At 37.1% G+C, this 23,045-nt stretch overlaps 1 protein-coding gene across 1 annotated transcript in view; it reads right to left on the reverse strand.

Moving 5' to 3' along the window:
• PREX2 (phosphatidylinositol-3,4,5-trisphosphate dependent Rac exchange factor 2) overlaps positions 1 to 23,045 on the reverse strand; it is a 185,725-nt gene that overhangs the window by 101,717 nt on the left and 60,963 nt on the right. The window contains exons 8-11 of the mRNA XM_032995111.2: positions 16,589 to 16,722; positions 12,172 to 12,275; positions 4,083 to 4,232; positions 367 to 511 (exon numbers count right to left, since the gene is read on the reverse strand). Coding sequence (XP_032851002.1) covers positions 367 to 511; positions 4,083 to 4,232; positions 12,172 to 12,275; positions 16,589 to 16,722 — 533 coding nt within the window. The remainder of the gene's footprint in view (positions 1 to 366; positions 512 to 4,082; positions 4,233 to 12,171; positions 12,276 to 16,588; positions 16,723 to 23,045) is intronic.

Raw genomic sequence — 23,045 nt, forward strand, 5'->3', positions numbered from 1 at the left:
TTAGAGACAGAGATTTTTTTAAAGTGGAATAAAGCAAATTTGATACTCTAAACTAGGTGTTTCAGAGACAGAATGCATTTAAAAAGTTGGGAATTACTTCTTTAAAAAAAAAAAACTGTCTTATTTGATACATTTTCACATTTTCAATATGCCTTTGCAGCGTTGTCCCTTTAATATAACTACTTTAGGATACAAGTACATATCCATAAATTTCAGGCAGACCAATTTACATTTCGGCTAAATTCTAGGAGGCAAATAGGCCTAACAGACATTAGAAATAAAGTGTGGTTTCTGCAGAATCCCAAAGAAGATTTAAAATGTGTTTTCTAGCTGGTTAAAACTCATGCTATAAAATACATATAATACCTTCCAAGAAAGCATTTGGGGAAAGTGGTTAACTTCCTCTTCCTGTCTTTGATGAGATTTCCTTGTTTGCACATCATTTTGTACAGTCTTTCTCCTTGCTCAGAGATCATCACCCAAGTGTCCTGTTCCATGCCCAATTTTAAACCTGCCAAAAATGCATTAAAACTTTATGAAGTGATATTGCCATTATATTTCAATATCTTCCCCAAAATGGAGAAGCAATACCAGTATTTTATGTTATTTTTCTCACAATCAGGTTGAGCCACGAACATCTGATCTTCATAAAGCATAATCAAATTATATCTAAGTTCTTCATAGTGCAGTTAAACTGTTACTATATCAACATCACCACTGATATTGTAGGAATAAACACTAATGCTGTGATTTTCAGACTTCAGTATAAGAACAATTGCAAGTGAGTAGTCACGTCTTCAGAAGTTTAAAAGAAAAGAGTTTGGGTTTTGCTCTTACCATGTAACAATAAAAATGTTTTCACTTGAAGGAAACTTTTACAAATTTCCAATTAATAGTAACTAGTTATCTGTTATACACTGGTTAGTTTCACATAAGATTAATTTACCCTTTTTCCACAAAAGCATATACACAACCTCATTTTTATTTGCTTCAGAATTTTCTCAACCACACAAAACTATCAAGCACTTTATTTCAGTATTTCTTACCAGTTTATTTTTTCCTGTTTCTCTTCTTGAGAAAATCATTATGTTTCTGAGTATCAGATGACCAAAACCAGTTTGTGTTGAGTTATACATCCTACTGGACACTCACAGAAGCTTGTGCTTCCATGGAATACTACAGACCTTCATATCCAATGTGCTTTCTCAGTAAACAATTATTATTAATTATGGACAAACCCACACATTTCTGGAATGTCTTGTGTACATGTTTTCAGTTTTTGTTCAGATTTTCACATTTTTAAAACTGTAACTGTACATATTCAACCTGAGTAATAGTCTGCTACTTCTTTAATTCTGAAGACACAGCTAGAAAATGTACCTGTCACAAGAAAAATCTAACAAAGTTATAGGACACAGACATAGGAGTGTCTCTCATTATTCATGAATCAGATAGTGGTGATGCCACACAGATAAAAGCTGATATATTCCCGGGAAATGAAAACTTAACCAATATACTACTTTTGGAGCTTATAGAATGGTGATGCTTTTATTTGTTTTGATTGTTTGAATCAGGTGATCACAGCATCAGCAGCCTTAAAGATGATCACCTTTTAAATAAATTTCTAACTTGCTGAATGCCTCAGGTAGTTACAGGAAAGTCCCAAAACTGACAGAAAGGCTTCCTAGCAAAAACTTTCCAATTCAGCTTGATTTCTTATAGCAAGAAAATACAATCTGTAAAGTGGTCCTAGTTGATAATTAAATTACAACTGCTGAAATCTCTGCTAAAGTACTTCATTGAGGGCATTCTCTCCCTTTTGCTTAGTTTCTGCTATATGGATTCCAAATAAAAGTATAGGTTGAGTTTCTCTAAGTACACTGGATCTCTGAGTCTCCCAACATGAATAGCCCAGCAGGCTCCAGCTTCATGGCACACTCAAGCTGTATTTCCATACCTCACTCCTGCCCCACATGATCTATTTATCTACTGTGGAGATCACCCCAATCTCCTGTTCTTTGTGAGATGTGGGGTCTGCAGCACCACTATGAAGAAATGCATGGGTACACACAGCACAACCAGGAGAGAGTCACTCACGTCAGCCTCACTCCTAGCGCAAGACATCTCAGAAGTGTGTTCATTTTATTTAGTTCATTTCAGACTGGCAAAGGAGAAGAAACAGTGTTCTCGCATGTGCATTCACTTAGACTTCAGCATAATTGCCTGTAGATACACACACATGAACAGGCTCCACGTCTTATTAAGTGAACATATAATTAAAGCATTTCTATGTTCACAGTGAATGGGAAAGTGTTGCAGCTACATTTAGGTACAGTATTTGAGTTCTTAAAAAATAGCTGTTTGCTTCCGGAGTCATTTGGCAACTTGACTGCAATTAAGTTGATGCATCCTGCTTTGCAAGAGCTGTTTATACAGATATTTTGGGAAAAAAAAAAAAAAAAAAAAAAAAAACAAAACAAAAAAAAAAAAAAAAAAAAAACAAACAAAAAAAAAAAAAAAAAAAAGAAAAATCACTTGCTAGGGGAGATTGATAAATTTATGAATTGGTAGGTTAACAGAGATATTCAAGAAATATTGTAGAAGATTCTGTGTTGCAAACTGAGTCTAAGTGTGTACCAAATCCTCGCCTGAATTTCCTTCATGATTGTGTCCTTGGTGGCACACCCACTGAGAACACCACGAGCTGAAAATATTCCCGAATCAAAGGATTGTAAAATCCTATGACATGGCTTGACTTTGGGATGGCTACCTCAGACCTCACACTTGGCAAGGTTTAGCTCAGTGACCTTTACTAGCAGCTGCTCAATAGTATAGTGTGAAATAGTTAGAGTACACCAACATAAAATACTCCTACTTGCTCCCTCTATTTCTTACCTAAAGCTATTAAGAGTCTAAGGGACCCAAGAAACTTAACAGTGAGTAGGATGTGTTAAAAACCTCTTTAGCCAGTTCCAGACAAGGCCCTATACAGAAGCAGACAAGCCTGGGTTTTGTCGTATTTGACACCATGTCTCCTACATTGTTTCCTCATTTGTATTTTTAAAATGTTGAGTTTTCAGGCTTCTAAGGCATCTTTTTAGATTTTCCTACTATTAATTCCTGATGACACTATGAATTAGCCAGTGCTCAGACAACCTAGTTGAAACAGTGGTCCTACAACAGGTGTTCTACAAACACCCAGTATTCAAATTTAAAAGACCAAAGAAAGTGTTGTTAGTCACCATTTACAATGGAGGCACAAAACAGGAGCTATTGCAACATGCAGCTGAAAATCTACACAGACCAGGAAAAGAATCCCAGACCTAACTACAAGGTCATATTTTCTTTCAATACCAAGGCTGCAAACATCATTACAGATTCGGATGTTTTAGATTGCAAATTAAATTAGCTCCAGAGGATGATGATGCGTCATCCTTCCCTGGTTATACTTTGTGCTGGATTCACCTTGAATACGAGGTTATTCGTGGTCACATACGAGATCAGGATTATGTCTCATCCAAGTATTATCCCACCTTCATTTTGTTATTCAAAAAGACAGCTGTTTCCCAATGGTTATTTCTTACATTCTTGGGTAAGGGAGGATACATCAAAGATGGGTTTGTGAGTATATTATGTGCCATTTCAGGTTAGATCATCTGTACGAAGATCCAACACAGAAAACCTGCTCATTTCAGTGATTCAAATGACCAGTCACAAAAGGGAATCAGTGCATACAAATCCCACAAGGCATGTAGGATAGACCCTCATATACCACAAGCCATAACAGTACACTGGCCTCAATGAAATTATGACGATTAATATTGATTGAGGATAAACTGTAAAATCACAGATTAAATCATGTCCCCATTTCCAAACCAGCATTCACTACCAGCATACATGATTCAAGGCATTATGCCCTTCCCAGTATAAGTTTGATTTATGTTGTCCAAGCTGGTATTCATAAACCTTCAGGTGAACTTGACACTAGAAGTTTGCCTAACAGCTGGTTTTGCTTTATATCTCAACATAAAAATACAGCGTGGCTTTCTGGCAAAGCAACACAAGGAAGTTTATTAACCTACCTTTTCTTCTCTCTCGCTCTTTCAAAATAGCTTCCAGCCATTCTTGCTTCTCTTCAGGGGTTTTTGCCATGCATACAAACCATTTGTTCTTTGCTGTGTTGTGGATCTTCCAGCCATTAATAACAGTGTGGCCACTGCTGTGATAGTCAGCTGGGAATAGATAAAATGGCTTGAAGAGCACCAATTCTTAAAAAAGCAATAGTTGTTACAATTATTAAGAACTCCTATCATTACACATAAAGCTCAGGAAGTACAGAAGAATAAAAGTTAATTTAAAGTTATCTGTGCTGATTGTGGACTATGTTATAACGTGATAAGTTGTACTTTTAAGTTTTAGTAAATAATGTCCTTTTAAAATGTAACAGAGAATTGCCTAGCATATGGAAGAAGGTATAAACTCGACACTAAAACAGGCAGAATCCTATTAAAACAACAGATCATGGTACTTGGAATACTTTTGTCCGTGTTATACCGTAACATATAACTCCTTTAAAAAGCAGCATTGTGGGTTTGCCCCTTAAATTACTCAGAGCTGTTATGCTAATTGAATGGTTTACTACAAAATTTTAAAAAGGACTAAATATACAGGGGGGGAAATACAATTTCCATTTGACAAGCAAGCAAATCATATATATTTCATGTATCTTTACTGGTTACCTGAATAAAGAATTATCTACACTTGTTTAAAGAAACTGAAATATAATACAAGATTTACTCTGATTTTTTTAAAAAAATGCATTAACCAAATACATAATTTTTGAAATATGTTCTTAACAACCCTATGTTCAGTGTGTACATTATAGGAGAGAGGTAACAATTGTAGATGTTCTTAGATTTCTTGAACTTGTAACTCTTAACATGTAAACCACTATGCTATAAAAATCAGACAATTTACTACTTATTATTCTTTCTTTACTTCTATAACATTTGATTTTAACATGCTAGTACATAAATCTTATTCAGAAAGTATCTAAATAGACTTCCTCTCCAAAACTAACACCCTTGAATATCGTTCACTAGGATTACATGCATTTCCTGGGGGAAAACTTGTGAGGCATGAATGCCTCATAATAACAAATATATTTTTTTGCATAAAATACAGATTAGAACTAGAACTAGCAACTATTTACAAAATATTAAGAAAATCAAAGGTCAACATTTTCTCACCACAAACTTTCATTAAGAGGCAAGGAAGTCCTAAGGCCAGCCCTGAACTGCTGTAATAACTACAGAGTTTTTTGCTTTGTAAATACTTTTTCATAATTCAACCCTGTTTTGTATAATGAGATTGGATTTTCAGAGACTGAAACCCTAGCTGAAATGCTTGCTAAGATTTATCATAAATCTCAGCAGACATGCTAGTATCCTTTCAATAACTCTGCATTTTAATTAGATGGAAAGCAGCCAAGCTTTGTATACTGGGCTGGGAAATGTCAGGAACTACTAGAAAATCGTGAGACTGATGGCTAATTTCTAAACCAGCAAAACTTTCTAGTACCCAAAGTGTTTAAGAAAGTGCATGCACATCTATGCCAAGGAAAGAAAAATGAACCTAGTTATTATTGCAACATCACATTTATATCACTTTCCTAGCTATCATATTTTTATTCACATAACCTATGGATAATAACCTTTGTCCCGGTAAAAACAGTTTCTTGAAAACTAGCCATCTTCTTGAAAACCAGCCATCATATCATCCATGCACTGTCAGAAAATCAGAGTTAAAATTCAAGGAAAAGAAAGAAGCCTCAGACAGAAGTTCTCAGCTGACAGACTGCAGTCCTTTGGAGATCAGAGGCAGGAGCACTACTGGAGGAAGGAAGGTTGAGGTCCCTTTGTATTATTTAAGCATATACTTATAAATCTTGCAGTATGACACTAGCTGCGCCGTTTTGTTTATTTATTAAATCAGAGGTTAATACATATGAAGCTACGGGGTTAAGTTTTTCCTGTGGTCTTTCTTACCGTATATCTATCATCACAACACCCATGTTATGAAGGGAAATATTATCTCTAATGCAGTGAACAGTAGCAGTTAAAGTTGTGGCAAAAAAAAAAAAAAAAAAAAAAAAAGATGGCTCAGACTCACAAATTGATTTAGATCCTCCCATTTCACTCTGGACAGAAGTTTGGCGCCAGCTAGTTTAGTTCAGAAAAAGCAGCTCATCCAGCCACTCAAATCTCTCAATGTAGAGATGACATTTTAAACATGCAACTTCCTTGGCACCTGAAGGTCTGTAACTGCAGGGCCAAGAGTGCTGGCAGTTTGACCACATTTATCTTACGCCACTGCAAACTCACTGAATTCTGTGAAAAGCCCAATCACCTAGCTAGATATTAAGACTGCCTAATGTATACAGATGGCAATGAGTTCAGCTGGAGGAAAACGGGTAGCTACTGCTCAATTTTGCAATAGTAACCCACCCCTGTGATGCCCAGCTTGACTCCAATCTCTGCCTTTAACTGCAACACCCCTGTTTTCTCTTTTGCTCCGTGTGTTCCCCAGGACTCTAATCCTCCAAGGCTCCCACGAGCAATTCGTTCTCCTCAATACACCCACGCCTGTAGTCTGCTGAAGAGCATTTCAGCATTACACTATCACTGCATATAAATTCATACCTTTTGGGGTACTGGCTGTTGGACAAAACCTGGTCAAGAGCTGCAGGTGTGCTGGCCAGCCAGCCAGGAAATATGCATGTTCTGACTGGCCAGCTGCACAGGGTATATAATGCACCCTCTTCACATCAAGGCAATCACAGCTGCCAGTCAGGCTAAACAAATGATTTGAAAACCTGACATAATGGTTATAGAAGGAAGAACATGAGACTTCAAGTTGCTCCATGCAAAGTCTGAACAAGCATGCTTAACAAATCATTAAGCCTCCAACTTCCCAAGAAAAGGTGATGAAAGATGACATCATCTTCTAAAGATACTTGGTAATACATTAGAGCATATAACTTGAACTGTAATATATTGTTCAAAATTCAAGTCAAACCTTTGAAAGATGCATAAGAAGCTAATTGTTACAGCCATATATGACAGAATTTTTTAATTCCCTTAAAAAAACAAACAGAAATTGTCAAGAAATTGTCGATTGTGCAAACAGAGATTGTCAAGGTAAGCCCAAGCACAAATACAGACTAGGCAACAAGTGGATTGAAAGCAGCCCTACAGAGAAGGATTTGGGAGCACTAATGGATGGAAAACTGACTGTGACTCAGCAACATGCACTCGCAGCCCAGAAAGCCAACTACCCGGAGCCACATCAAGAGAAGTGTGGCCAGCAGGTTGAGGGAGGTGATTCTCCCCCTTTATTCCACTCTCATGAGACCCCACCTGCAGTCCTCTGTTCAGCTCTGGGGCCCCCAGCGTAAGAAGGATATGGACTTGTTGGAGCAAGTCCAGAAGAGGGCCATGAAGATGATCAGAGCACTCAAACAGCTCTCCCATGAGGACAGACAGAGAGCTGGGGTTGTTCAGCCTAGACAAAAGAAGGCTCTGGGGAGACCTTATAGCGTCCATTCAGTAGTTAAAGGAGGCCTGCCAGAAAGATGGGGAGGGACTCTTTATCAGGGGGTGTAGTGGTAGGACAAGGGGTAATGGTTTTAACCTGAAAGAGGGTAGATTTAGATTGGATATAAGACATTTTTCAATGTGAGGGTGGTGAGGCACTGGCACAGGTTGCCCAGAGCAGCTGTGGCTGCCCCCTCCCTGGAAGGGTTCAAGGCCAGGTTGGACGGGGCTGGGAGCAACCTGGTCTAGTGGAAGGTGTCCCTGCCCATGGCAGGGGGGTTGGAACTAGATGATCTTTAACATCCCTTCCAACCCAAACCATGATTCTATGATATCTCTGTATTGAAGTACTTCTAAATTTCTCAGACTTTAGGTTCTTAGGAGCACTGATGCTCAGAAATACCAAGGATATAATTGCTGCAAAATATCAATTCCCTTCCTCCTCTACATACTTTTTGATTCAGTCTCTGGTTACTGTTATCATACAGTGTTTCTTCTATTTCATGCCTCATTTCAAGACAACGGGGGATAGAACCAAGATAGTGTAAGCAACCATAAAACTGGTATTTCCTAAGCCTCAAATGCTTGTCTTCATAAACTTCCATTTAATGGCTGGTGAATGCCTTTAGGAATACACTTCTGTCTCAAAATTGAATTTTAAAAACTGAATACAGAAAAAAAAAAACAATAGCATCACCATATATCCAACTTTGTAATACTTACAAGTGGTTGTGTAGCCACATTGTTTTAAGAACATAAATAGTCTGCCCTGTTAAGTAATATGCATTCCACTTTAATCAGTGCAATCAAAAAAAGGCAGAGTGCTTCATAATGCTGAAACAAAAAAGAAAGCTTACACCAACTGTACTGCTCAGCCAAGGCCTAATTTCATCAAAGAAAAATTGCTTTTCAGAAAAAGCTTTGTTAATTTCTGTAGGCATGTCATTAGCATGACAATAAATCACACTGGGAATCTGTTTTCCTATTTCTATGCTTCTTCCTACAAACAACAAAGACTACGTTCCTACCTCTATCATCGCTGAGAGCAAACACTCTCAGTCACCCTGTTCCCTGGAGCCGTATGATTCCTTATACCAAGTGAGCAGAGGATCCCAAAATCTACAAGAATGAACTGTGGAAGTATCATCTAGACTCAAAAGTCTTCAATGTCTATAAAGAGACCCATGAAGAGTACATGAGAAAGAGTCATGCGTACATGTGAAAATAAGCACTCTGCACCCAGGGCTTCCACACTAAATTAAGGATTATAGAAAGTGATAGGTAATAGATGATTAAGGATGATAAAATAATAGAATATCAAAAAAAAAGCATATGCAAAGCTAATGTGAATGAGGCTCAGATGACCAGATTACTACACTTGGGAATGAGGTGAGACAACAAGAATGCAGCAGAATAGTATCGGGTTACAGTTCAAACGCAGATGACGAGAGATGAGGCAATGAGCAACAAAGACATTTGGGTGCAACAAATGAGAACAGTACAGAAACCAAGACAGAAGGAGGTTAAAGAAGGGCATCAATCTGAGCAAAATAAAAAGTATCAGTGTGAGGAGAGGAAATACACTTCTGACTAAAAGGAAGGAAAACTTTTTTTTTTTTTTTTTTTTCTTAGAAAGGGGATGGGGAGGGTAGTGGCAAGAAAGGGGCAGAAAGGTTCCACAGTCCAGGGAAATAACACTGACGTTTCCATATTTCAAAAAGAACCACAGAAAGGAGGGATGACATAGCAGTACTTACAAGAAAAAATTATTTTAGGTTATTGAACAAACTGAAATGGAGAAGGCAGAAAATGTGGGGTTATGATAAAAAAGGGGGTAAAAATAATCACAGAATATTTTGGGTTGGAATGGGCCTTTAAAGATCATCTAGTCCAACCCCCGAACAATGAGCAGGGACATTTTCAACTAGATCAGGTTGCTCAGAGCCCCATCCAACATGACCTTGAATGCTTCCAGGGATGGGGCATCTACCACCTTTAACAATCCAGAAATCAAAATAACCAAACCATTAATTGATGTCTCAGAAGTGTGGAAAGGAGGACAGATTTTGAAAATGCTGCATATATAAAAGTGACAAGATTAGATATGGCTCAGGAGAGTAAGTGGGAAGGAAGCATGACAGCCTCCAGTACTGTGTGCAAAGCTATAGGAAATGGAGACGGTAGCAAAATTTCCTGTGGCTGGAGGAAATAAGACTACTTGTGTCTAGAGTGGAGAGGAAGACCATTTGTGCTTAGATGATTTGAAGAGTCACCAAGGAGGAAAATAAATGAGCAGGAAGGAAAACGAATGGACAGTGTGTAAGAGATCAAAGACTGGGTAGCTAGAACAAGCAAATGGAGAGAGGTAGGCCAGCTTTGAGAAATACACGATAGTCATGGAAGAAGGAAAAAAGAAATATTTGCTAAAGCCAACACTAAAAGCATGGCAATATATGAGATTGGAACCAGTGAAAGAATAAAGTTACAGAATTCTTGGAATATTCATCTGAAAGAAGATGTTATATATAAGACTCAGTGGCCACAGTAACTTCAGGAGTTATAAGCAAAGAGATGCCATCTTAGAAAGTGACATCATGGAAACAGGAAAACTGTCTCTTATTCCTAAAGCATCCATAAAGGAAGATGTAGGAAAATAAATGAAAGGTAGTCAAATAATATGTGACATAAAAGACTGAAAGAGTCAACTCTCTTTTTGTATAAACAAAGCGGTGAGATTTCATACAAATAAAGGTAACAATTGGGCAGGAATACAGGCGAGAAAAGGGAAGTAACATGATGTAGAATACTGGATAAATTACATTTAAGACAACAAGCCTTGATGAAATTCAATGTAGTGTACCTATAACATGTCTGTAAACGACTAACAAAATCAGTTGGCCTGATGAAGGACATAACCCGAAAGAGATATCAAGCAGTTCTTACAAAAAATGTCTAGTAAACAAAGAGAATGAATCAAGTGTGATGCTACAATGCTCTAACTTACGTTCAGCTTTTTCCACTGGTTTTATCAGGAGCTTAAATGATTCAGTTATAACATTGTTTGTTCATGGAATCAAGGAAAGAAGCATTGCAACAGCTTTGGGGAACAAGGTATTAAAAAATTGTTGAAATAGTAAGAAAAAAATCAGTACAGAAAATAAAGTAATTATTAGAACCTCATCTCAGACATTAACACAGTATAAAATACAATGGGATAAGCACCAGTACTGCACAGAAAGATCTGGTGTGGTATTTTGGAATACAAATTAGAAAGTTGAAAAATAATGCTGTCAGAAAACCCAAACAATCTTGGGATTAGTAATAGACATCCCACATGCAGTACTACAGTAATTGTTCTATTCTACTTGGCACCAGTTAAGTTTCAGCTCTGGACATCTCACAATACAAAAGATGCAAACAAACTGACAAAACCCCTGAAACTAAGAAGAGAAAAAAAAGTAATAAAAACTTAAAAACATGACCCATGACAACAGGATGAAAGACTTAAGAAGCAACGATGGAAGAGAGACAGAACAGTCTTCTAATAAATTAGTTAGCTGCAATAAGAACAGTAGCCAAACTGTTCTCCAGGTCTACCCAGTAGTGCAAGGAGTGAGCTATTCTGAAAAAAAGGAACTGAAGATTATTAGAAAAAAAAAAAAACAAACTTATTTTTTAAGCAATATTTAACTTCTATGAAGGACTTCTATGAAGCTTACATAAACTGTATAATCCTTGTAATTAATGCTCAATTTTACAAGTAATTAAATTAATAAATATTTGGAATACATTGCAGATGCAGGGCAAATGTAATGCTGTTTTAAAATCAGAACAAGTAACGTTTAACTCACAGAAATTTCCTCCAGACCTACATATTTGCAATGCCACTGCAAATCTAAGTTTCCTTTTTTTTTTTTTTTTTTTTTTAATGTTTTACATTCAAAAGCCCAAAATGCTTCAGTTTTCTTTATTAATTGCAAGGAAATAATAATTGCTAAGCTCAAAGGTTAAACTTGCATTTCTAAAACAAAAATGGACATTTGTAGGAATAATTAAGGTTTTCACTTTTCTAATGTATGTCAGGGAAATTTCAAGCAATCATACGGATTATATCCCTAAAGGTATTAAAAATCCCCTTCGTTTTTCTTAAACACTTACATTAGAATTTCAGCATTTATAGTGTTTGAGGTTTCATTCCAACAGAGGTAACTTTTCCACTTGCTTTTACAAATATATCACATACCTAGTGATAACCTCTTTAAGAGTACTGGAATGCTGTAAAAGTAAGTTGAATATGCAATTTCAGATGAGTAATAAATGTCACCTTATTTTATTACTCTGCTCCTGTTAGCGTAAAACAGACATGTATGACCACCCAGCTAATAATGTATGAAAGCAATGATGTGTTACAGAAGCAGAGTTCTGATATAAGCAGATAGAGCTCTTAGAGTGGCATCTCACTCTTTCTTTCTAAATACAAGGAGCACCCCTCCATTATCAAAGAAATCATGCAGCTGCATTTGATTTTAGCACCTTGAAAGACTTCTCTGTAAATGAGCAACACAAATACACTCACCTGTTCCATCATCTACATTCTCTACTTCCATCACTTCTGTGTTTATTCTGCCCCGAAAAAGGTACCGGTGCCCATCTGCAGATGCTTTGCTGTTCTTCAATCGCCTGAGAAGGGAAAGAGCAGATGATCATGTCATCCAACACCTTTTCCCATGTTTCTGCACATGTTCATGGAGCATTTAAAGACTAATGTAAGAATCACAATACGTTTATACATGTGCAACTGAACTGTGGAAACCATTGCTGAATGGGACACTGCTGATGCTAATACAAAGATGCTACCTCTGGTAAGAGTAAACTGCAAATTGCTAGCTGCCATGAGAGTTTGTCAGGAAAGTTTCACTCTGTAAAAGCTCTGTTCCAACACTTTAGTACCTATAATGCCACTGTCTGCCATCAAAAATAAAACACTGCATCTGGAGGATCTTTCCTCATAACTATTAGCCTTCTTATGCTAGTCAAGAAATTCAACATATGGGTATCATGACTGAAAAATGAAGTAAGAACACCTTTGGATATACTTTGACCTACACACATTAGCCTCATACATGGGATTTATGCATGGAATAACAAAGACAACATTTTTCCTTCCTCACATAAGGGTTAACCAAGAATTATAATTAAGAAGTACTGAAATTTTGTGACAGCTTCACAGTAATGTATGCCACAGCACTTTGCAATGTTATAACTCTATAAGGCCTTCTGAGAATCCCAGTTCTAGGCAGTTTTTCCCACCTCAGATAAGACAAGGATTATTTTCCATCTATGCTTGCCTATAATGATAATTAATACTGTATATCAAAGGTCAGTTCCTGAGAATTAACAATTATCTGAATTCTGAGCTTGACTTACTCCACAGAGGTACTAATCTTCAGAAAATTACCTACCTCTCAATCATTACTGTCTAATGAATAACTCTAAGTTATTCAAAACTGAATATTCAAAATATTCAAAACTTATTCAAAAACTGAATAATATATTTAAAAACAAAACAAAACCAACAGCAACCATAAAGATTCACTCTCTCAATTTTTTTCTCTCCAAAGCAAGGTAAATCCAGTAACTCTAGTGACCTTTGTACCTATGACTCCAAATTTAGCAACCCACATTTATATAAATCTGCAGAAATGGGATGCTTAAGAAGTACATAAAATATCTCATACAATAAAAACAGGGCAATTTTTGTAAAATTTCCAAAATACAAACCTCCTGTGAGCAACACTCCCTTTATCTGCTTGCTAATCAATACCCAAAGTATCTTGCTAACATATAATCAGTTAATTTTCCAACATAAACACTGAAACTATGTTCTAAATTGTGTTATTGTCATGTCTGAAGAGATGTCACCATGGTACCAGCCAATGACACATAAAATATGATTGCTCAAAACTAAAAAAATCACAGCACTTCCACGTGTTTTAAGATTTTCATCTAATCCTGCATTTTGGCTAGAATATGGCTACAAAAATAGGTAATTTAGTGATGGACAAGTGAAAAGTAATCAGTAATTTAATTCTAATTGCCCGACAACAAAATACAGCAAATATTAGAAGTTCTGAAAAGAGCATGAATTTATACTTAGTCTACACAAAAATTAAACTGAGCAGTTACAGAAGGATATCCTTGAAATAAATTCAGTATTCAACACTAGATATAATCACAATGTTCTTAAATGGTTCATACTCAACTGTTCCAAAAGTTCTGCAATCTACACAAGAGTTGAAACACACAAAAAATAAAGACTGATTCACTATAGCTAGTGAAGTATAAATTATCTATCTTCTCACCTGTAAATGCTTCCCTGTTAACAGAGTAATCTATAGGAGGAAACAATATCCACTGGGGAGGAAGATTTTTAAACCTCCCTCAGGGTTGGCCAGCAGCTTCTTTAGTAGTAACCCACGGGAAAAAAAAAAAAAACAAACAGCATTTCCAGTCCAGTCTGAATAAGGTTCCTGCAGAACAAGCTCATCAGCTTTACATATAGAGAGGTTCTTATAAGACATTATTGATCAATAGGGTCCATGGCTACTTTCCAGTATTACCACTTTCTCCTTTCTATACCACACACTGACGAGTGTGATCTTCCCCACACATTGCTTCAGCAAGAAGCTCTACAGGTGCTACAGCGAATCTAACCACAAGTCTATGATAGAATCATAGAACTATTCAGGTTGGAAAAGACCTCTAAGGTCATCAAGTCCAACCATTAACCTGACACTGACAAGTTCATCACTAAACCATATCCCTAAGCACCACACCTACACATCTTTTAAACACCTCCAGGAATGGTGACTCATTCACTGCCCTGGACAGCCTGTTCCAGTGCTTGACAATTCTTTCTGTGGAGAAATTTTTACTAATATCCAATCTAAACCTCCCCTGACACAACTGGAGGCCATTTCCTCTTGTCCTATCACTTGTTACTTGGGAGAAGAGACCAACACCCACCTCCCTACAACCTCCTTTCAGGCAGCTGTAGAGAGCAAAAAGGTCTCCCCTCAGCCTCCTTCTCTCCCGGCTAAACAGCCTCAGCTCCCTCAGCTGCTTCTCATATCACTTGTGTTCTAGAGCCTTCACCAGCTTTGTTGCTCTTCTTTGGACGCGCTCCAGCATCTCAATGTCCTTTTTTTCAAAATAAAACACAGTATTCCAGGTGTGGCCTCACCAGTGCTGAGTTCAGGGGTGTGATCACTTCGCTATAATTAGCACAGGAGGAGAGAAAATGGGTATCCATCCCCTAGCCACCTGCTTTTATTTATGACAAAATGAATATAAGTATCAACTTATTTGGAAAAATAATGTTAAAAATATTTAACGTAGTATTTTTGAATAATAAGTCCTATGCAAAATCTCATGTGAAAAATACTGTATATAAACTATATACAATAGCAGACAACAAGGGTTGCTAATAAGACTTTAAAGCCTCATTTAGAAATTGGTCTCAGATTCAGGCATTTCATGCATAAATTTCCATTTACTTTGCTGGTTGCAGTTGTATATATACATCTGAGGTTATAACTAGACTACGTACCACATGGATATTGTGGTACACATACATAGGAGTTCTTGTTGCTATTATCCAACCAACTGACCTCCTTCCTTCTCATTCGCGCCACCAAGAACAGGTAGCAAGAAGATGAAGTGCACTCACTATTCCCCAGACACAGCTAAAGTAATGGGGGAGGAGGAAATCATTATGGCATCAGGCTGCCCCATGAGCCTTACCATCCTAAACTTGATGGTGCTGGGTACTCCCACATGCTGGACTGCATGGACAGCTACTGTCACCCAGAAACACCAAGCTTACAATTTGCTTAACAGCACATTGGGCTTGACCAACCACTCATGTACAGCCTTCAGAAGCATCTGGGCCAGGATTCATCATTTAACAGGCACGTGACCACTGCCAAGCCAGAGCACTGATCAAAACAAATGGCTATTACAGGTACAGAGAAACACGTCTTTCACCTGGATGCTACCAACAATCCAGGGCACTGGTAAAACTGTTGGAAAAACAGGATGAAAGTTGGCTATCAAATATGGAACTATCCTTGAAAATCTTTTAGCAGTCACACTCATCTGATGGACATGGCTGTGGTGATGACAGTAGAACCTGGATTTACAAAGCAACAAGTTTCAGCAGCTGCAGACAGTTTCTTCAACTGGACACTAAGATCCATGATGGAGTTTCCTCTGACACCATACACGAGTGTGCAGAGGCAAAGCTCAGCCGTGCTGTTCGAGAGCGTACTCAAGGTCTAGCATGCATCTAGGAATCTATCAAGAATCTATCCAGTAATATTTATTCAGTGGCTCCTCGAAAACAGTTTCTGGATCAAAGAAACAAACTTAAGCAGTGACGTTTAAACTTAAGTTAACTTAAGCAAAGAGATGCCTGTAGGTAGGAGAACCCTTATTTCTCAGAAGCGTCAGAGCACCTAAGGTTAACTGCAGAAGCTTGTTGCTGAACTAAGGAATTGCTTCTTGCAATGCAGCAAGCAGCATCTTTCTGGCTGTTTTCCCTGATTAGAAATACAAGGCTTGAAACTCTTGCATCTGTAGAGACTTATTTTATAGCATAAGCTACAATACTAATTTGTTTGAATTAAAAATTCAGTCTGTTTACCCTTCCTAGAAGACAGTCAGGCCATCACATATAACCTGTTGTGGAAGATTCTTTCTCCCCATACCTCACCATTTGGATTCTGCATTCATAATAAATTTTTCCAATGTTTGCATTAAATACACTTCAATTTGGATGATAGGTCTCCTCTAAAAATGCTTACTTCTACAGACCAATTAACTGCAGTAAACACTTTGGTGTTGTTCAAAAATTCTTATGAAACAGTATACAGAGGATTAGCTCTACCGTGAGAAAAACACATTATTTTTGAAAGCATAAATTCATCATTTACCTGTGCTTTTTTTTGCAGTAGACCAAGAGATTATCAAAAAGAAAAAATATCCTCTCTTGGATATTTCCTGCTGAAATTTTCAGTAGTAGCCCACTTCGCAGCATTTCTGTACACGTGTCTGTGATGTTGGACCCCTAAAATCAATTGGAAAGAGATTATTTTTTATTCTGTGAGAATTGAAGGACTCTGCAGAAATTAAGGAAAAGTTTCTTATGCAAATTCACAACCACGACGAATCTCAGGAAACACCGAGAATAAAACTCATGGCAATTTATTACATTGTAATGAAAGAATAATTTCTAATGATGTTTAACAACAGCTTTGTATTCATTTAGTATTGCCATTAACTGCGGGGAGGGTTTGTGGCTTTTCTGAATGGATAAAGTTTAATCACTAAAGTTTCCAAATTATATTACATCTGTGCATGATATCTCTCCTGAAAAATCAGGCTGACTTTACACAATAACTCTTGTCCTCAGTAACTTAACTATTTAGTCAGAAATGTCTGAAAATGGGGCTTTACAAGACATAATCTAACCCAGTAAGAATTAAGAGGTGTATTTTGCTATTCTGAAAATCCATGCTCCTGTGGGACACTGCTTCTGTCCATATGCTATATGCATCCAGCCATGCAATCCCTACTGATAATTATGTGTGCTGGCTACATCTAGCATAGACCCATGGCTCAAGGAATTTCTTAACGTGAGGCAGTCAACAGTCAGCTTGGAAACCCTGCAAAAGCCAGGACTTTCCTTTCATCTACACGTGTTCTGAATGAGTTATGTCTGCAATAGCTGTAACTACTTCCTCCTCTTGATCTAACCACAGTAGCCCAAAGAAAAATGCATTCAATTAAGAGCCAAGAAGTAATCATGGGTTCTGCTCTCAGTTCTTCATCTTACCATTTATCCTTTGTACGTCACAGCCCTGAATATTGAGCAATAGCTCAGACTGTTTTAAGGAGAATGCAGTCTGTTTACAGACTTGATAAGCGAAATTGCACAACCATCACACTGGAACACTATTCAGGTCTCTAAATAAAGAAGCTTCAGTATCAGTATTAACTAACCATTCTTGTTTCCACTTAGGATCAAATGAGTCAAAACTGAATGTCATCTCTAGTCACTACACCATATTTCCCTTCCTAAGACAGCATCAGCACCGGAAGCTGGCATACTAATTTTACAGTTTTCTTTGAAAACAAAGACTGAAACACCTTAAAAGCCCACTAGGTAGTATAAATTAAGCATAAATTAGGGCTAAACTTAGTGCTTGCTGACCACAACTGTATAAAAGCAGGCAATTTCTTTCCATTCTATTTCAATGTTTTGGTGTATTAAAAAGAGGAAACAATATCTTATGCTGCCTTTAGACTATGCCGAAATAGTACTTCCTAATAGTTTACATTTTGAACGGCTGGATATTTTGTAAAGGTTTTTGGTTTGTTTTTACAGAAAACTTCAGCTTTGCTGGAAAACTAATTTTTGTAGGGAAGCCAAAAAGTTTCAGTTTATGGCTTCAAGATTGTTTCAGCTTTTGACAGAAGGATGTATTTTTTTCTTAGAAAGTTTTTTATGAAAATGTTTTGTCTCTTTTTATTGAAAAATTTCATTTTCACTGTAGAAAAAGACAGCCTTTTCCCAACAGCTTATCAAGATCTGCTACTATGCCAGTATCATGTCATTAAATATTTTATTTTATAGGTATTTTAAATATATATAATTCAAGTTACCTGAATTACCAAGATTCACCTCAACATTCACCACATTATCAACATTCACCTCAATGATTCAAGTTCAACATTACAATAGGGCAGTGTGTATTATCTGTATCACATTACTACCTTTTGCTTACTGTTTTCCTCTTTATTTTCATCCTTTTCTAATATGAGCTGCTAGATGATGAAAAAAAACATTCTAGAGATACTTTTTTCCCATGGAGACCTCCCATCCGAATACTGAACACTGTTAACTTCACTTATCAGATATCTTTTGACAAGATCACAACCCATGCTGGTGTGGCCGCAGGTCAGTGAATTTTGTTATTGCTGTTTTATTTGCTGAAGTCCAAGGCAATAAGAGAACAGAATCAGAAGTCACTTCTGACTGTCCTACACAACACTGCTAGTGCAGAAAAATCCCATGTCACCCCCTTGCCTGTGTAACACTGTTAGAGTCAGCCTGTTCACAGAATCTGGGTGGGCATGGAGCTGAAAGGGAGAAAAGAGGAAGGGCATATTATGTGCAAGCCCTGCTGTCTCTACACCTGCAGTGAGCATTCCTCTTCACTGTATCTTTTGGAGATGGAAAACATGCCCAAAGAAGGATAAAGCAGAGAGCACACAAGCTCTGCCATATCCACCATGCAATTCAGAGGACTGATAACTGTCACGTTTTCATGAAGGATGTAGCTACACCTTGAACCACCATGTGGGTTTACAGCAGGAACACCAAGCTACAGTTGATACCCAGCCCAGAAAGAGAATTAATTTATGCAACTCCAAGCTATCCTTCTCATGGGGCAAGGTTCAAGGCTGAAATAACATGAGAGGTCACCCTTGTCCCAGAAATAGGTGAGGCTATCTACTGCACAGCTAAAACTGAACTACACTACCTACAAGCAAGTTATTTGGAACAAATATTACCAAAATCTTTTAACACAAACACGTTTTCATTAAATGTTTGAATTGAAACTACCATGGGAATCTCAAATATGAGCAATTTAAACCCAAAAAGTAATTTGCTACTTCAAAATGTTCATGAATACGTACATTTATACTCAGTGCTTGCAAGGGAAGATCATATAGTTGCTCAATCTAAATGTAAAATCACTACTACTATGCTACAATTCATGTTTCTATACACTTAAAGTGCCTTCAATTAGAGTTGATGGGATATTTTCAGTGAAACCAGCATTTTTCTAATATGTCAATTTGAAAATGCCACATATTGTAAGAAATAAACTTGTTTTAATCATCTTCCAACAAAATATATAAAGGATTCAGTTGGAAAAAACTGACCTGCAAAGCAGGATTATACTGTAAATCCGGACTAGTTTTTCCTTCATCTATCCTACTGAGTCACTGAAGGCTCCAAACATCTAACTGTAGAGCAGTCCTCTCCTGTGGGTAGCACTGGGGCCAAGAACTCTGTGGGTTTTAGGAATAGCCTGGTGTGGAAATTAAAAGCCCATTAAGAACTTGGAGCCTGCAGGCTATTTAGGTAAAACTGGCTTCTAACAACCTTTGGCTGCCAGTGACCTATCATTCCATTAAGGCAACAACTCAGGTAAGAGGTCTGAAATGTGGGATACCATGATCATATCCCAAAATGAATGCATTTAAATGCACTGGAAGGAGAGAGACTACATGCAAGAAATTTGTAACAATATCCCCCTCATCCTTAAGTCATTAAATACCCATCTTTGACATTAAAAAATGATCTTTATTACCTTGAGATGAAAAGCAGCATTTGTTGGTTTTATTTGTTACAAAAGCTACTTATCTACATATTCTGAGCAAATTTCAGTCAAAACAGAGGTCTGACCATACTGATTCAGTAGCCAGCATGGTAACAGTGATAAAGGTCAGAAATTGCAGATACTAACTTACTCTTCAGTATTTGCACATGGGCATAGGAGACAGAAATAAAATAGAGGAAAGGGATAAAAATTCTGCGGTTTAAACTAGAAATCTCTATTAAAATACTACTTGACAATATGGCATAAAGGAAAGGAACAGAATACCCCATGCTATTGTCACTAAATTGGCTTGTGAATCAGACTGAGTTGTTTGGTTTCCAGCTTATAATAAATGCAACAATTTTATTTTTTCTTCTCTCACTGAAACATCCATGCAAATTTTACTGACAGACTTCTTCAGCTGCTGAGCCATTCTCCAGCTGAGACAGCCACCTACACAAGTTCTGAATCCAGGCCAATAAATTTAACCACTTAGGAAATTAAGTGCAAAAGTCATTATACTCAAAATTTTCTTTCTGGAGACAGATGTTCCATTTTTCCATGAATCTGTATTTTTATCATAATAAACACAAGCTTGATTTTATGACACTTATGTATAGGAATTCAAGTCATGCTTTGATCAGATTCTAAAAATAGTCTTTATTTTTTTCCCTTTCCTTCTAGCTGGGGCCAAGCAATGTGCTAAGCATTTCCTTCTGGAAGGAAATCTCCAACAAGTTTGCCTCTTTATTTTTAGGTGATGCAGAAAACCAGATGTTTATTTAATTAAATCCACTCTCATGCATTGCATTCAGAGATTTTTTTGTAGTTGTTGTTGGGAATCATTCAGAATACTGTTAGCTCTTATACTTACTCTAGAATTCTTACCATTTCAAGGAATAACTGTATTTTGTATTTGAAAAGGATGCGTATATTAAGATCAGGGCAATCTTGCCAGATTGGGCACCCTGTAGTTGCCATATGATAACGTCAAACCTGATCAGCTAAACTACAATAAATACCATATAACTCTACTGCAAACATACTATTTTAATAGAATGGAACTATTTCAGAGTTCAAGCACAAGTGAAATCCTAAAATTAAATCAGGGGGGAGGGGGAGAGGGGGAGAGGGTGGAGCACCAAAAAAAACCAAACAAGGTTGGAAGGAAATTACTATGTTAAACTTCACAGAGTGTATTCTGAGCACAGCAAGAATAAGTCTATGTTTCACATGCTTCTGCCCATATTGTTACCTTTCCTTATTGCTACCTTTGCTCATTAGTATATTTCCAGCAACAAACACATTTACTACTGTAGAAGAAATGTCATGTAGAAAAGTGGATTCCCTTTTCAAGGTCAGAGGTTTCAGAGCAGTCGGTTCTTAACCAACTTATGCGACTAATAATGCACTGAGTTAATAATACTGTAACTTTATACTTCAGTATGCTCATTAAGATGGATTTGACAAATATTTATAAGACCCAGGCACAGAAAGCAAGTAGAAGAATTTTAATCACTACAGTGCAATAGAAAACTTAATTGAAAAGTTGAAAATGATAGAACGACTAAAGTCAGTGAGAGGCAATAAGGATTATTTAACAAATTTCTTTGCCATAAAATATTCAGCAACATAAGCACTTAACCTGCTATTTCTTCTGTCATGAAGTTATTGCACAAGCATATCTAATGCATTTTAATGTTCATATACACTAATCTTTCCTAGTTATTGCTGATGACAGCAAGTTAAGACTAATTACAAAAAGAACCTTATTTTCACCTAGTCTAAAGAAGCAGCTGTTAAGATATTTGCTTCTTTTGGAAAGTGTTAGGTCAACTAGACCGCCTCTCAATTACATTTAGAGGTTTACTTTATCTAAGTAGTTCTTTCTTTTTCAAAATCCCACAAACAGTATCATGGCATGAGTACATAAGTACATACTCTCTGTCATTTGTCTTTAATGTTTTTTTGTTTTTTGTTTTTGAGATTGAGGATTACGGCTAAATGCAGAAAGGTTTGTCTGAATAAAGACCAGCAATTACACAGTTTTTGTACCTGCTAAAATTCCTTCTCTTGAGGCACAGTGAATTTTCATGGAATGTGTTTTAGTGACAGTCCTGTACCAAAATACTACAGTGCCCTGAACTCCAGCATAAGAGGATTTTTCTGCTCTAAATTATATCTATCCCAATTACAGAAATGGAAGAGCAGTTCTTGAAAATGCTGCTACACAGGAAAAGGAAAAACACCTTAAGTGATACATTTCAAATCCCACAGTGCACTGAAGAAACACAAAGAATTTTTATTAAAGTAAAATTACTTGCTTAATCCATGTTTAGAATTAATCAGATCTTCCAACACTACTCAGTTAACAACAAACCAAAGGTTTGCGTAAATCCACTGATCAGGAGATTTCACGTGGAGCAGACAGGAAATAATTTTGCAGTGTCACAGGTAATATTTAGGGGGTTGTTTGTTCAGTGTCATTTTTTTTGCTCCTTTCAGATAGCAGCTTGTTCTGCTGAACCCTGCTGGAAGGCAGGGGGAGACTGAATCCACTGCTGCAGAAGCAGAACACATCCTTAGGCACAGCAAGCTCAAGAAGCAACAGGTGTGGTAAGCAGGAGATGTAGGGAGGGAAGAGAGCTGTGTAGAAACTCTTCTTTGTTTCTGCTGTTTTATCTATTACTATGAATACTTACTTAAAAGCTGACTCTTCTGGTTAACATTCTAATTTTTAGTTATCAGACTTCTTGGGGAACTCTCTCAGTTAAAGTTCAGACAGGTCTATCTTAAAGCTTTCTCGGTGTCCCATCAGGGTCCCTAATCCTTTCTTTTCTCTGCACTGTACAAAGGCTGTTTTCCACTCCATAGTCTGATAGACCGAGACATGATCTTTCAGCTATCGTGCAAAAAATAGGCGTTTCTGGCTACCTTTTCCAGACAACATACCATCCACAAAGCTTAAAGGGATAAAATCTCTTCCTTTAGTTCTTAA

This window comes from Tyto alba, unplaced genomic scaffold, assembly GCF_018691265.1.
Source record: "Tyto alba isolate M040663 unplaced genomic scaffold, T.alba_DEE_v4.0 Super-Scaffold_9, whole genome shotgun sequence".
Lineage (NCBI taxonomy): Eukaryota > Metazoa > Chordata > Aves > Strigiformes > Tytonidae > Tyto > Tyto alba.